Source organism: Centruroides sculpturatus, unplaced genomic scaffold, assembly GCF_000671375.1.
Source record: "Centruroides sculpturatus isolate CEXI.00-Female unplaced genomic scaffold, Cexi_2.0 scaffold796, whole genome shotgun sequence".
In the NCBI taxonomy this organism is placed as follows: Eukaryota; Metazoa; Arthropoda; class Arachnida; order Scorpiones; family Buthidae; genus Centruroides; species Centruroides sculpturatus.
Window position 1 is genome coordinate 115,072 of NW_019385038.1, and position 16,170 is coordinate 131,241.

The 16,170-nt window shown below is 28.9% G+C and overlaps 1 protein-coding gene across 1 annotated transcript in view; it reads left to right on the forward strand.

Annotated features, from left to right (window-relative positions):
- Positions 1-16,170, forward strand: part of LOC111633738 (rho guanine nucleotide exchange factor 11-like) — a 158,979-nt gene that overhangs the window by 74,824 nt on the left and 67,985 nt on the right. The window contains exons 16-18 of the mRNA XM_023378347.1: positions 5,003-5,117; positions 11,141-11,312; positions 15,659-15,773. Of these exons, the coding sequence (XP_023234115.1) occupies positions 5,003-5,117; positions 11,141-11,312; positions 15,659-15,773 (402 nt within the window). The remainder of the gene's footprint in view (positions 1-5,002; positions 5,118-11,140; positions 11,313-15,658; positions 15,774-16,170) is intronic.

Consider the following 16,170-nt stretch of genomic DNA (forward strand, 5'->3'; position numbering starts at 1 on the left):
ATAGATGACATATCTTTGTTTCTCAGATGTAATTTTCATTACTTCTTTATCTGCTTAAGTCTTTTTGATTATATCTTTCTTTGCTAAGATTGTATCTACTGTAGACCTGTTGAAGCCATACTGTCTAGCAACATCAGACATCTTTCCATTCTCTATCTTGGTTATTATCTCTTGCATAGTTTTTTTAGGGAACACAGTTCTTGACACTTTACTTTTTTTAAGCCCCAGAATATTATCAGTTTTTTAAATAAAAAGTTCAGAAAAGCATTTAAAAAATTCAGACAATAGAAATCAAGTAGTTCAAAAAAAGTTACATATGTTACCATGAAGACTGAAATTAGAAAATGTTGATATTCTCTGGTGAATGTCGACACATACAAAATACATCGGTGAAAGACCGAATATTTGGTTATATTATTATACATTTGAACAATCGCCGGTGTATGTCAACAAGCACAGACAAGCTTTGGTGGAGGTCGAAACGATACCCGAGAAGCCGATGTTGACAGAAAGGCAACAGTCTGTCGGCAAATCCTTTGTTCTGCTGCGATTGAAATCACATGGTATCTATTTGTTATACTCTGGAGCATTGCTATTTGTCAGTCTTATATAAGATTTGCTGGTGCATGCAATGTTTTCTTAAATTTTATTTTTTTATCCGATACCCTAATTTATATTGAATGGATACTGCAGTGAACCAAGAACTTTTTTGAAAAGTTACATGTATTAATTGCAAGTAAACGAGAAGACAATTGTTTTTATTTTTCTCAAGAAAAGTACTCTAAAATACTTTCTGAAGTGATTTCTGCTAAAACTAAGTGCAGCACACCTTTGGATTACAGACGATTAAAACGTCAAAACATTTTAATCGTCTGTAATCCAAAGGAGGGCAAGGCTATACACGCTGTCATTGCAAAAAGAAGTGTTCCACGAATAAATGCAGTTGTAAAAGCAAGGGACAAGAGTCCCTTGCTTTTAACCATTGCAAAGAGAAGTGTTCCACGAATAAATGCAGTTGTAAAAGCAAGGGACTCTTGTGAAATTCAAAGCATCATAACAGTTTAAGTTGTTGCAATAAATAAGATTATATAATGTTAATTACATAATATATGTATAAGTTTACTATTGCGTATTATTTTTCTTTTCTGATTAAGAATGTACTGTTCATTTTAGGTTCAACAGTTTATTTATATGTGCTGTTACTTAAGCTTTCTCCTATTTTGACATATTAAAAAGTTGCATTTTTGTCTCAATGTAATAAAAATATTTTTATTCAACATTTACTATCAGTGCATGCCGAATGTTGACATTTGCTGATGTAAGTGAGAAATAATGATATTTAGCAAATATTTCATACATACACGAAACGACTGCATGAATGCTGACATTAACTGGAGAATCTTGACATTTGCCAGATATTGGTCTTTCACAGTAACATATACACAACTGTGAAAGTCTTGTTCCATAAAACATTTCCAGTAAAATACAGTTTTATAAATCTTAAATGCAGCATCGCTTCTTCTTGTATTTGTTCTGTGAGATTTTTGTTGTCCAAACATAAAAATCTTTTGTGAAAGTATTCATTGTCCAATTGTTCTCAGTCCAAACTGATCACCTACTGTAGTAATACTTGATTAATTAGTATTCATTAGTAGTCATTGACTATCCTTTCTCCCTGGAGGAGATCAATGACTAGTCTTTTGGTTGAATTACTTCACCCCTTTTTGCAACAGTCCCTTCTTTCTATTGGAAAATAAGAAAATTACATAATACAAAGTTACCAGTGAGCAAAAAATATGTTTTAAGTGGTTTTTGAGGGTGCCAAGTTTAAATATTTGGTCTATTTTTGCAAAATTTGATTCATTGGCAGATTATTATTTGATATTAGGCTGTGAATGGAACAGTTTGTTAAAGCTAACATTAGAAAAATATGATATCTGAAAAAAAATTAAGATATATTTTTAATTGGTGTTTACTTGACCAATGAAATTGTGCCATTTTATACCATCTGAGTATTGCAATAAACATGATGATGATAGGTTCAAATAATCAAACTCTTCATATGGTTTTCATTTTAATGTTTGTTAAAGTATAGTATTTGATTTATATAACTATGAAGGTTTATCTTATGTAAGGGTTTATCACACCAAATGACCAATCTAACACATTTTAAAAATTCTTTATTCTTCTACTGTACACAATTTAAAGAATTTTTAAAATGTGTTAGATTGGGCATTTGGTGTGATAAACTCTTATGTACGATAACCTTTGTAAATATAAATCAAATACTATCAAATAATAGAAGAGATAGAAGTCTGAAATAATTAATGATCTTAATCTTTGCTGTTGTTTATTGCCCAAGTAATGCCAGGCTTACCTGCCAGTTTTTTATGAAATTCAATAAACTATTAAATTTTATTGATGTAAGAATTTTATATCGTTTAAGTGAAAAAAATTAAAACATATTAAATAATTAACATTGTTTAGTACTAAAATAATTTTTGAATTTAATCAAAAAATAAATCAAGCATGTGAAAATACTTACTTTTATTGTAAATTAAAAGTTTTGATTAATAGTTTAAAATGTTTTTACCATATTGCAGAGGAGATTGGCAATTGCCTTATTAGGAAGGTCATATCTTATTTCAGAAAGAACTCCTAATATATATGTATATATATATACCTTTACTACACATGCACCAATAATATAAATAAATTGTACTTGGGTACCCATGGTGTTCAAGTAGATAAAACCATTAAATATTAGTAATTTGTCATGTCATTGACAGTCTAATTACATAACATTTTCTGGGTTTTTTTTCCACATGTCTAATATCTAAACAGGGTCCGATTTTCCATAGAAATTCTCTCAGGAGGTACCCCTTGATAGATCACCCATTTGTTGTGTTGCTTTAAAAGAAATAAAAATTTTACTTAGCTATCTTTATTGAAAAAGATAAAAGCAAACATATTTATAACAAATAAATTTAATTTTGCTGTCATGAATTTTATATTTTATCAGGCTGCACTTAGAAGCCACAAAATCTGTATATGACCTGAAGACTGCAGGATTTCCATTTCTGCCATATATTATAAAATATATATAGTAAGATCTAACAGTTTGGGGATTTTGAATTCCTTGCCTTGAATAGTTTAAAATATTAACATAAAACTACCTTTAAAAGATTTCCCTTGGATGACAATATACTTTTGCTAGTGGAGCTTCTGGAAGCATTGCTGTAAGCCATCTTTTGCAGTTAGCCATAGTGTCTTTTTTGATGCTGCTTTTATCTCATTTGATGACTCAAAATGACAACCCTGTAGATGACATTTCATCAGTGGAAAAAGTTAAAAATCACAAGGAGCTAAGTTGGGTGAATAAGTGGAATAAGTAAACACATTAGTATCATTTTGGGAGAAATTCTGTGACAATGGGGAATGGTATCTTCTACATGACAATGTAGAAGATACCATTGCCCATTTTGCCACATATCTGGATATTTTTGTCCAGCATGTATATGACATTTATATAAGTCTATCTATCATAAACAGTGTGAGATATGGCAAAGTGGACAGTGGTATCTTCTACATGACTATATCCATGCACATCTATCCATAACAGTCACAGAGTTTCTTGCTAGAAATGGTACTAATGTGCTTCCACATTTCACTTATTTATCCGACTTAACCACTTGTGATTTTTATTTATTTCCACTCTGAAACAACATCTACAGGGATGTTGTTTTGAGTCATCAAATGAGGTAAAAGCAGCATTGCAAGAGCATTATGGATGGTTGCAAACCATCCATAATGCTCTTGCAATGCTCTTGCAATGCAATGCTCTTGCAATGCAATGCTCTTGCAATGCTCTTGCAATGCCAGCATTGCAAGAGCATTATGGATGGATGGCTTACAGCTATCCTTCCAGAAGCTGTATGACTGCTGGCAAAAGTGTATTATTGCCCAAGGGGATTCTTTTGAAAATAGTAGTGCATTGGTGTTTTAAACTATTCAAGGAACTATGTGCCATCTCCTCAAACTTTGGATCCTACCATATATAATGGCAAATCTGGCAGATCATTTAGTATTATATTAATAATTTTGTTTTTTCAAAATACAGTGGTACCTCGGTATACGTCTGCTTTAGAATACGTCAAATTTGGAATACGTTCTGTTTGGACAAAACAAATTTTGCTCGGTATACGACTTTTGTTCGGTATACAACTTAATTCAATTATACACGCCATCTATGAACAAGTAGCACTATCAGTGTACTAGACCAGACTAAACGTTCGCGCTGCCACGGTTTATAACTTTGTTAAATTTTTTCTAATTTTAATTTGTAAGTAAAATTTTATTATTTTTATTGATCATGAATTGCAAAAAGGCAAATGAAAAGCAACAGAAAACTAAAAAATGACTAGAATCACAATGGAACTGAAAAAAGAGATTGTTGAGAAATATGAAGGTGGCATGTGTGTTCGAGATTTTAACTGTTGCATGCCGTATTCCGAGAATGATGATATCGACAATTGCGAAAAATAAAGACATTATTAAATCTGCTAATGTTGTGAAAGGGGTTAAATCAAGTTCTAAACAGAGATTGAAGACATGTTGAGAAATTGCTTTTGCTTGGATAACTGAAAGACAGTGTGCTGGCGACATCCTATCAGAAGCAATTATTTGCGAGAAAGCTAAAAAGATACATGCTGATCTCATGAAAAATCAAGCAGGAACTAGCCAGGAAAGTGAGGTGTTAAAGTTAGCCATTTTTTTTTCACATGAGAACGGATTAATTATTTTTACATTACTTCTTATGGGAAAGGTTTGTTTGGTATACGTCCAATTCGGTATAAGTCCAAACATCAGGAACGGATTAAGGTCGTATACCGAGGTTCCACTGTACTTCAATAATTTGTTTAATTCATTGACTTTTATAATTTAATTATTTTTAATGCAGTTTAATTTATATTTAAAAAATGCATGTTTTTTTGTTTAAAAGGTTTAGGAAATATATATGGTCCTCCAGACTGCCAATTAGAACTAGCTTTGCATGACAAAAGTAAAGAATTGAAAATCATTGAGCAACTATTATTACCAACAGTTGAAAGCATTCCGTAAGTATGATATTATTACAGTGTATAAAAATTAGAAGCAACAAAATTTTCATTTTCTTTACATACCATGGATTTAAAATATTTAGTATTGTGAATATTATTATTATTTATAGGATTAATTTTTATAGGATGGAAACTGAATGTTGTTATTGTGATTAGAAAAGCTTAATATCAGATGTAAATTACATTTTAACTTTAATTGTCAGTTATGAAGTCATACACGTGATGATTAATATTTTTTATTGGTTCATTGTACTTGACTAATAAAAGTTTATAAAATAATACATTTGAATCTGCTTAAAAGAGCATCCTTGGATTGTTGAGTCATACTTCTTTATCTAGACTGCTCCCTTATCTAAAATAATAAAATTACTCAGGGAGTTGTTTATAATATTTGATTTTATTTTTTTATGTCTTAGGAACTGATAACTTATGAGGGCTATTTTTTAAATAAGGTCCGTTTTTTAATAAGAAGAAAAATACTGTAAATATCATTAAAATATATTTTTTTCCATATTCTACATACTTTTATCTACTTTCTACATAATTTCCATTTTTGTTCAAACATTTGTCATACTGCTCAAAAATTTTTAAAATTCCGACTTCAAAGAAATCTGCCTCCTGCTGCCAGAAGACATTATTCCACGCTGCTTGTCTTGTATGGCACAGCGGAGTTTTCTAAGGTCACACAATAAGCATCAGAATTGATTGTTGTGCCTCTTGGCATAAAATCCACTAACAAAGTACCTTTCCTGTCCCAAAAGACAGTTACCATGGTAACTTTTTTTCTTGGTTTCATGGTAATCTTTCGTGCTGAAATTGAATAACAGATCCTATCTTACAGTTGGCAAGCGACTCAGTTTTCTTAAACATTATAAACTTTTACAGTTCAGCACACAGACAGACAATACAGCTGCAAATGGCATCTAAACACGCGCAAAGCATGCTGAAAGCAGATGCTCACGCACACTGCTGCAATCGCGCGTCATTCTCACTCTCATTCACAAACATACCTTATTTAAAAAATAGCCCCCGTATAACACACTTAGAAATGCTAAAATTCATCATTACATAATTTTATTGTACATATTATATTGATTTTGTTCTTATATCATCAATTTTATTGTTCTATTAGTACAATAAAATTGATGATATAAGAATGAAATCAATATAATATGTACAATCTATAGGAGTACAATCTACAATGATATAGGAGGCATAGCTGAAAAGATGTGAACATCCTTGCTCCAAAATTTCTGAATGCTCTAATGAAATGTGCATTATAAAAATACTTGTTACCTTGTCCCCTCAAATCATGTGTATGTCCTCAAGATGAGGACATAAACATGATTTATGCTGTTTGTTCATATATATATTATTAGCGATTATTTGTTATGATATTGTCACAATGCCGGGCTGCAATTTTTAATGATATTTTTAATTTATATCATTTAAAATATATGCTCTCCACCTCAAATTAGTAGAGTCTTGCCCCTGTACATCATACTTTTCCTTTAACAACAGAGTTGTGCCAATCATCTATTAAATGCTTTCAAGGGAAAATTTTTGAATTGAAATAACATGACTTCCAGTGCCAACTGAAAGTTCATATATAGTCAGCCAGGGGCTCCTGCCCCCAAGGTTTCCATATCTGGTCTCGGATTTCATCTAATTCCATTCTCAAGATTAAGGAAAGACATGTGGAGTTTATAGGTTTACAATTTTTTTAAAATTGCAGCTCAATAAAACTTTTTTAATATGTAATTGCTTCTTATATGTGTGTTCAATAAAACCTATCCATTATGATTCTGTAAGAAATCTTTTGATTGTCTGTTTGTTAGGAAACTAATCAATGGAAGATTTTACCAAACCTCAACAACTACCACAGTATAGAGAGCCCTGCTACACGGGCAGTGATTTAATGTAACATTAAAGATAGACCTTTATAAATCTTTCTTAGAATAGTGTTTTCTTATGTGGATTGCTGTTGCAAAAATGTGTGGTGATGGTAAGTCTGTAGGAGAGTGGACATGGAAATGAGTCTCCTTCCAAAGTTTAATCTGTTTATTAGAACATTTAAACAGAGCTTACAAAAATTCCTCTAAATCAATTCTAACTGTATTTAAGTCTAGCTGTGTAAGATTGTCTGTTCCTCGACATGCCCTTTGACGAAGTAGATGTCCTGGAGCAGAGTAGATCTAGAAGGTTAAGTCAAATTGAAGAGCTGGAAACAATCCTTGGTTTGGGTCGGTAGAGATTAGGCTAACATATCAATACATTCAGAAACAAAGTTCAGACACACAGAGCACACACTGATACTTAAGCAAGGCAGATGGAGAAAATATATATGTGGACACTCAGTGGGGAAAAAACCAGTGTTCTTGATTCTGCTGTGTATATAGGATTTTAGCAGAAGAAATCAGATTGGGTTATGTCTTTGTCCCTCACTTCTTAATTGGTCATCCTTCTGCTTTTTGGTGTAACTAAACAACCAAACTTAGATTAAGGTACAAGAAAGGTTGACCGTTCGCATACAATTTGATATCTTATTTTGACCCTCTCTAAGAATTGTTTATTGAACTTTATCCCTTTTTCTTGTATTTTAAGCAATTATGTTTTGATACTATGACAATTAAGAATCCTAATGGTAACATTATGATCCTCTCCTCTCCATAAATCTAAAATTTATGTATCTAACGTTCATTCTATTTTATCAATTTGTCATATTTATGACTGCCTGTGTCAGGGTTTATTCTCCTGAGTGAACATTTATAATGTCTCATTGTCTGCACATGTGTCGCACTTGCAATTTATATCACTTTTTAATTCTTCTGTGTGTGTTTACAATATATATTTCTTTTCTTTTACTGGTGGTATTTTCTTCTCATTGTGACACTGTTTATTCTATACACTCTTTTGCTATTAATCTATTACTTTCACATTCTTTTAATTTTTATGTACATTTTCTGGGTTCAGACCCAATCTGGAACCTCAGAAATGGCACTGAAACAACACATACTTAAATGGACTGCTCTATTATCCAGTGCTCTGTCAACAGGAGTTCTGCTAATGTAAAATTTACGGGCAAAAATTGGGAACATGGGAGAGTGCTCTCTTAAATGTACTGCTCCCTTATCCAATGCAATGTTAAGTGTACTTTCTGTATAAGTAATTAGATTCAAATGAAAATTTGTTGGTGGAACTTAAATATTAGAAAGTAGAGGCATAATAAAATACGGTAGAAACTTGAGACATAACATAATTATCATTAAAGACAAACAATGATTTTGTCTTGGAAATTGCTCATTAGTAAAGTTAAAAACTTTTGAATAGAAATTTCTTCTTTGAATAGTAATTTATGTTGAAAATAATTTTTATGCTATGATAATTCTTAAATTAATTTCTATGTATCAGGTGGTTATAAAATAAGTATCTCTATTTGGAGCTGTCGGTAGCTTAATAGAATAACCCAAATGAAACTAAAATTGATACATGTACTATTTAAGGAGGGAGAAGAAGAATGGAACAAAGGAAAAAATATTGTAGAATCTGAACTGAATTGTCAATGCTATCAGACTGCATAACCACATTAACTGTGACATTTTTCGAAAAATATTGGTATGTCATCAGTTTTTGCACCTTAATTCTTTTTTATTGTATTATACATTTTTTAAACTATTTTTTTTCTTGTTTCATTTTTCCCCTTTCTTAAATAGTGCATGTATCAATTTTGGTTTCATTTGGGTTATTCTATGAAGCTACTGACAGCTCCAAATAGAGATACTTATTTTATAACCACTCAGATACTTATTTTATAACCACCAATTATATAATTTACAAATATGTCACAATTCAATTGTGACATATTTGTAAATTATATAATTGATGGTTACTACAATTGGTTACTATGGCAACTGCTGTAGTTTTAGTATTCAAATCAACTTGATGAACACTGAAGTTGAATATAAGCGCAAAAGCATTTGCAAGTTTGTAAGATAATATTTGCTCTTTTAAAGCATAAAAAAATTTTTAAGGTACAATTAATTTTTAGAATTTGTAACAATTAGATATTCTTTGTAAATATGACAATTATGATGATGAATGTACTCATTAATGTAATGTTCTTGAAAAAGTCATTATTGTATTTTGAGAGAAAAAAATTTGATACTAAAAATTTAATAATCAAAATCAATATAAGTTAGAGATTAGAAAAGTAGATATTATAAAATAATAATAACAATAACAAATTAGCGATTATTTGTTATGATATTGTCACAATGCCGGGCTGCAATTTTTAATGATATTTTTAATTTATATCATTTAAAATATATGCTCTCCACCTCAAATTAGTAGAGTCTTGCCCCTGTACATCATACTTTTCCTTTAACAACAGAGTTGTGCCAATCATCTATTAAATGCTTTCAAGGGAAAATTTTTGAATTGAAATAACATGACTTCCAGTGCCAACTGAAAGTTCATATATAGTCAGCCAGGGGCTCCTGCCCCCAAGGTTTCCATATCTGGTCTCGGATTTCATCTAATTCCATTCTCAAGATTAAGGAAAGACATGTGGAGTTTATAGGTTTACAATTTTTTTAAAATTGCAGCTCAATAAAACTTTTTTAATATGTAATTGCTTCTTATATGTGTGTTCAATAAAACCTATCCATTATGATTCTGTAAGAAATCTTTTGATTGTCTGTTTGTTAGGAAACTAATCAATGGAAGATTTTACCAAACCTCAACAACTACCACAGTATAAAGAGCCCTGNGTAATAAATAATTGTTACAAAAATTCAGATGTTATTTTATTTTACACAATATTTGGATGTTGGCAAAATTTATTTCAAAAACCTTTAGGCACACATTTAATATGCTGTTAAGATTGGAGTTTGCTGATGGATAGTAGCTGAGCTTATTATCTTTATAGTTTCATGAAGATACAGTTTACTGGATTATCTGTAACTTTTGGGAACTCTATCCAATCTCAGCAAATGATGTAATCATTGGCCAAACAAAGGCATCAACTTTGCAGTAGATCTTCTGTGGACCAAATCTTTGTTTTGCAATTTTTCATTTTATTATAATTCTTAAGCTGTAGTGCCAATATGATGAATATCTGTTGTTGCATGTTAATGAAATATTCATACTCTTGATAGCTCCAGTTTATTTAAAGGGTCTCTATATGTGTTCAAGATTTTTCTTAATGATGGTAAGTTACAATCGGACAAACTGTGAGATAGTTTTTTTTAAATATAGCAAAGAGTTAGTTTTAACACTAACATACTGAAAAGTAAAGTTAGAAAACACTTTTCAGGTTTCAATTGGAGATAGATGCAATATAGAAAATTATGCTGTATTAAAAACATTCTCACTATAGTATATCCTGCAGTTTGCACTTTATATTTGATGATTTCTAATTCCAATTGCAAAAGACAATCATTGGGAGGAAGAGAAATGTTTTTCTCGTGAAACCTTATCTGTTGGTGATTGTATAACTGCCAAAAGATATAAAGTTTACTTTGAAATGAGAATTGTAGTGGAAACTTGATGGGAACTATAGCCTTGTAACAGAAGATATTAGTTCATAATTATTAAGAAAGTTACATTAAAATTAGTAAATTAACATATGAAACTAATAATATGATTGTAAGATATTTTTAAATATTAATTTTTTAAAGTTGCTGTACAAATTAGTTTATGAAATATAGAGAAGATAGTATTAATAAGTTAGATTGGATTTAACATTCACCTGAAATTTGTAATAATTAAAGACATTGAAATTTATATTTAAGCAAAGTCATAAGTTCTAAATATAATTATTAATTATATTTAAAACTTATGGTTAATAATTATATTTAAACTGAAATACTTTTGTTATGTAAAAATAAATTTGTTAAGTGTAAGTTAATACTTACATCTTTTCACATTAATACAAGCAACAAAAATTAATATAATTAGTTTATAGTTGACAAATTCTAATATAATATATAATTTTCAACAAAATTATTTTATATTTTTAGAGAAGATCTTGAAAGTGCAAGTGATAAAACTTTAGCAACAGCTTCTGCTGTAGCTACTATTTTAAAGCAATATGGGAGCAAAAGTACTCATGTTTTGAATGTAACTGATAGGTGCCCAACTTTTGTTTCTAAAGAAAAAGGTAGACTTCGTATTTTGCAAAGAAACAAAAAGGTATAACTTTTAATTATTTACACATTATTACAGAATTAGTTGTATTCATTAAGTAATTTATTTAAGTGGTATTTTAATACAGTAAAACCTGACTAAAATGAAAACTGAATAAAACTGAAACTTATCTAAACAGAAAAAACTTTGGAATGGGAAAATTTTTCTACATTAAATTTTACTATAAGCTAGAAACCTATCTGATGCAGAAATGGAAGAGGTTTTTGATATGAAGAATGTATCTTAACCTGAATAAAGAAAAATTTAAGATTCCATTTGTACACAGATAAGTAAAATTGCTTCAGGTATAGCAAACTGTATTCCAAGAATAATTTTTAACTTCTTCAGAGAAAAAGTAACATAATAAGAGGATATATGAACACACAAGGTCTTTGTTAATATTAGTTTTTAAATTAACCAGGGTTAGAATTGAATACTCTTAAGAATCAAATGAATTTTCAAGAACTGAAAATTCATTTGATTCTTAAGAGTTCTAGAGACCAAGAAACTAATGTAATTTATTGAAAATAATATAATACAGTGATGCCAATTTGCTTTACACTGACTAGTTAATAAATAAGTAGTACCAAGTACACTATATTTGAGAATAAGCTAATTAACATTGTTGATAATTAGAGATTGAAGTTAATGATTAATTATAGTAATAAAATTTTTTTAGAAATCAGATCACAGAATAACTTGATCTCTGTATTACTGTAATGTGGTTAGAATTCCTGTTCTGTACTAGTTCTTGATACAGTAGAGCCTCGAAAACTCGGCACTCGATAACCCGGCACTCCGGATAACTCGGCCATACCTTGGCAGGGCAAAAATACCCTTAGATAATTAATTTTCATCATAGACAGCTTTATGCCTCATAAAGTATTTTTCTGAGGTCTGTCTTATCAGGTAAATTACTGTACACAGTGTATTCATTAATTTTCATTTTCATGTAGTAAAGGCTCTATGCCTTCATAAAGGACGTACTTTTCCTTTGTTTAAGGGTATTTGGGCAGTTTATTCTCTGTTGTATTCTCAAGCAAACAATACATACAAGTACAGTACAATATTTTCTGAGGAAACACGCATACTTATCCTTTTTTAACCCCATTCCCGATAACCCGGCATTTTCACAAACTCGGCCACCCTTCGGTCCACATTAGGCCGAGTTTTCGAGGCTCTACTGTACTTGGAATTGGCTTGTTTGCTAAAATATGCACTCCTAAGGATCACATCTGAGAAGTATTCAATACTTAGAAGAAATTCTCCACAACAAGAACTTTTCAGAATTGAATAGTTTTCAATTTTTGCATCCAAATATTCTCAACTTTAGTTTGAATTACTTTAGATTAATTTGGATTATACCTAGTAATAAAAGTTTTCTTACATATGCAGCAAAAGTAATTTTACTATGTAAATGAACATAACTGTGTGACATTTATCTGATATAGTTTAAAGATTAAAAGAAAAAGAAAAAAATACTGAAATTTGTTCAAAATGGAAGCCTGCCGAAACAGAAAATAATTCAGTGTGATGTGATTCCAGTTTATACAGGTTTTACTGTATTTTAAAAATAATTTTTTCCAAAGATTTTGTAATTTTAAGTTATTTATGGATTTTATTCATCAATAGTATAATATCAGTCAGTAAAGAATGTATGTATTTAATTAAGAAAATGAATTAAACTTATTCATAAAATATGTGAAGAGAATTGTATAATTTTCTGAAACTTATTGTAAAGTGATAGGTTTAGGAAAAGTCACAATGAAATAAAATTGGATATTATTTGAATATAGTTAATATTTTTAAATCATCTATTTTTTGATTAATAAGTTTTATAAAAATTACAGAATATATTATAAATAAGTATAAATAGAAAATTGTTTACAATAAACTCCCTCAGCAATGAATAATGTGTTAGTTACTTGATTTGTTCATTTTGCTGAGTACACTTTTGTTCAATATAAATAGAAAAATCTTTAAATTAAAAATGAAATTTTTTGTTAAGTTTTATAAATTTTATTGATAAAATACACAAATATATGCTTAAGAACTTTTTCTACATTGTCAAGTATAGCATTTCTTGGAAATATAAAAATGGAATTGATAATATTGTAAAGATTTTAAATTATATATATATATTTGTTCAAAGATACTTTTTATATCCAGCCAAAATGCAAATTTCGTGTTGTGGCATTTTGAAAAATTCACATAATGCATTTTTGCACATTCAGTAAGACCACAAAGCAAAATTTGTGTTGATATTCTTTTAATAATCAACCAAAATGTTACTGACAATGTGAAAGTATCACAACATACTATGAATATTTATTAATGCAGATATGACACAATGTAATAAAAATGTCTGTGCAAAAATAAATCAGAATGCATTGTGGTCAAGTTTTTTGCTTATTGAGAGTTTCAGTATGCCCTTTTAATACAAATAATTGAAATTATTTTTGGATGCTTCTTGTAATACAAATAATTAAAATAGCAAACAATGAAAACTAAGCAGAACTTTTAGTGCTCTCAAGTATATCATCATCATTATTCTTCTATCAAATATGATTGTATAGAAATCAAACATTGTGCCTGTGATTACAAAATTTTAAAATTAATGCACAATTTTTTTCATTTTTTATATTGCATATTAATTTTGAGATTTTTGTAATCTCTAGCAGCAATGTTTGATTTTTACACAGTCATATGTGATAGAAGCCATTTTCCTGATGGAAAGATTGAACTAAAAAACAGTTAAAGTATAGCTTGTTTTTGCACATTTGCTATTTTAATTGTATTAATGCCTATGAAGCATTTTTATTGAGATAAACAATTAGTATTTTTTAATTATTTTTTTAAATTTTGTGGCATCCTATGAGAAGTGGAACACCAATTGAAAACTATTACCTTAGTATTTGATTTATTAAATGTAAACAGAAATAGATGAAGAAAAATGCTTAATTCTTGAAATCAAAATGAACTTTATTCAGTAATGTTTTTGTTCTTTTATATCATCATCATCAGCTGTAAATAGAAATATCTGTTCTTTTTATCAATTTGCTTTTTAGTAATAATAGTGTTCTCTCCAGATAAAATTTTTATTAATTGATTTGCAATGTTAGTTGGCTGATATTGCAAATTTCTTTAATTGATGACAAAACTATATGCATACAATAACAGTCAGTAAAAATTATGAAATAAAACTATTGGATTTTTTAAGTGGTTGAAGAAAATATTTTGATGGTTGGGTTGACCAGCCAAATGTAATATAAATAAAAATGTTTATTCAGATGGATTTTCTCTCTTCACTGATTTATTCAGAAATGTTTGTAATACTATATAGGAAATAAAATAGTTTTTTTTTTCTAATACAATATGCAGGATTGATTTTTTTTGTTTTACACAGGATTGGTGTATGCAGATTTGTGTTTTTCTCAGATGGCAATTGGCTAAGTTAATTCTTTGATATATGAGGTACAAGGGTAATTCTGCACACACATTGATTGTTTTTAATTTATTGTGGAATAAAAGTAATGTTACAGAAATTAGGAGTAATTTTTTATAGTTTATCTGTGAGAAAAAAATTATCAAGAAAAAATGAAAATGGAAAGGTCTAATACAGATAATGAAATTTAAGGAAAGATTTGACATTAGTTTAATACCATACACAACTACATTCAGAAAATTAAAATGAAAGAAGCATGCTTCCCTGTTGTTATGTTCCTCCAAGTGACTAGACCATTGGTGCATAACACTCCTAGTAATACTAAATCAGAATATTAAATTAATTAACAAACAATGCTTTTCTGGCATTGTTTGTTAATTTAAATTGAAAAATACTGAATGCAACTTACTGTTGTAAATACTCTGGTTTGTGTGTGCTTTTTTTGTACCACTTGTGATGTACTTGATAAGATATATTAAAATTCTGTATCAGGCATTTTATTATACTCTTCAATGTAGGAATATACAAAACTATCAAGTAGTTTACTTAATATTTCTGTGTATTCAGAAATATCAGGTTGAAATTTTATTCATTATAATAAAAATATAAATAAAACATTTTAAGTGTATTTTAATGTTTCCCTGTTAATTGTAAATGGTTGCATAAGAACTTAAGACTTACACAGGGTGGAACACAAATTTACATAGAATTTTGTTTTATGCAATATCTGCTGGCACAACTCCCAGGTAAAACAAGACTACAAAATATTTAATAAAATATAATTTTTTTTAAATATAAAATTATTTTTTTACTAAAGAAATTATTTTACATTATTGTTTTAATAAGTATTAATATATTTTAATAGTTACTAAATATAAATATTTATTTACATATAAATGAATTTCAGGTTGTGTTTGTACAAGGGCATCAGTTCCTTCCTCAGCATTATCATTGTGTAACATACTGTAATCATTGTCAATTAATTATCTGGGGAATTGGAAATCAGGGATATCAATGTCAAAGTATGTATATAAATACATTTTATAGATACATATGTTTTTATTTAAATAAAAATATATTTATGTGCAGTAAATAAATATTGCTTAAGGTTACCAAAATTATAAGTTACAAAACATTTTTTGCATTTGTTAATAAATGATTTTGGTAACTTTAATCAAGCAGTTATTGTTTATTGAATATTGTGGTGCTGAGTTTCACATATTTTGATATATTTATACTATCATATATTTTAACTATACTGCTTTTCTATATTAAAAATAATTTTATCCATTTAATATGACATCAAATATCATATCAGATTTGATTTTTAGTTTTATAATTTTATAATTACTTCGACCCTGTCCTGGTTTATTACAATTTTCTTTTTATTGTTTGGCTATTTTTTTATACAATTGCTTT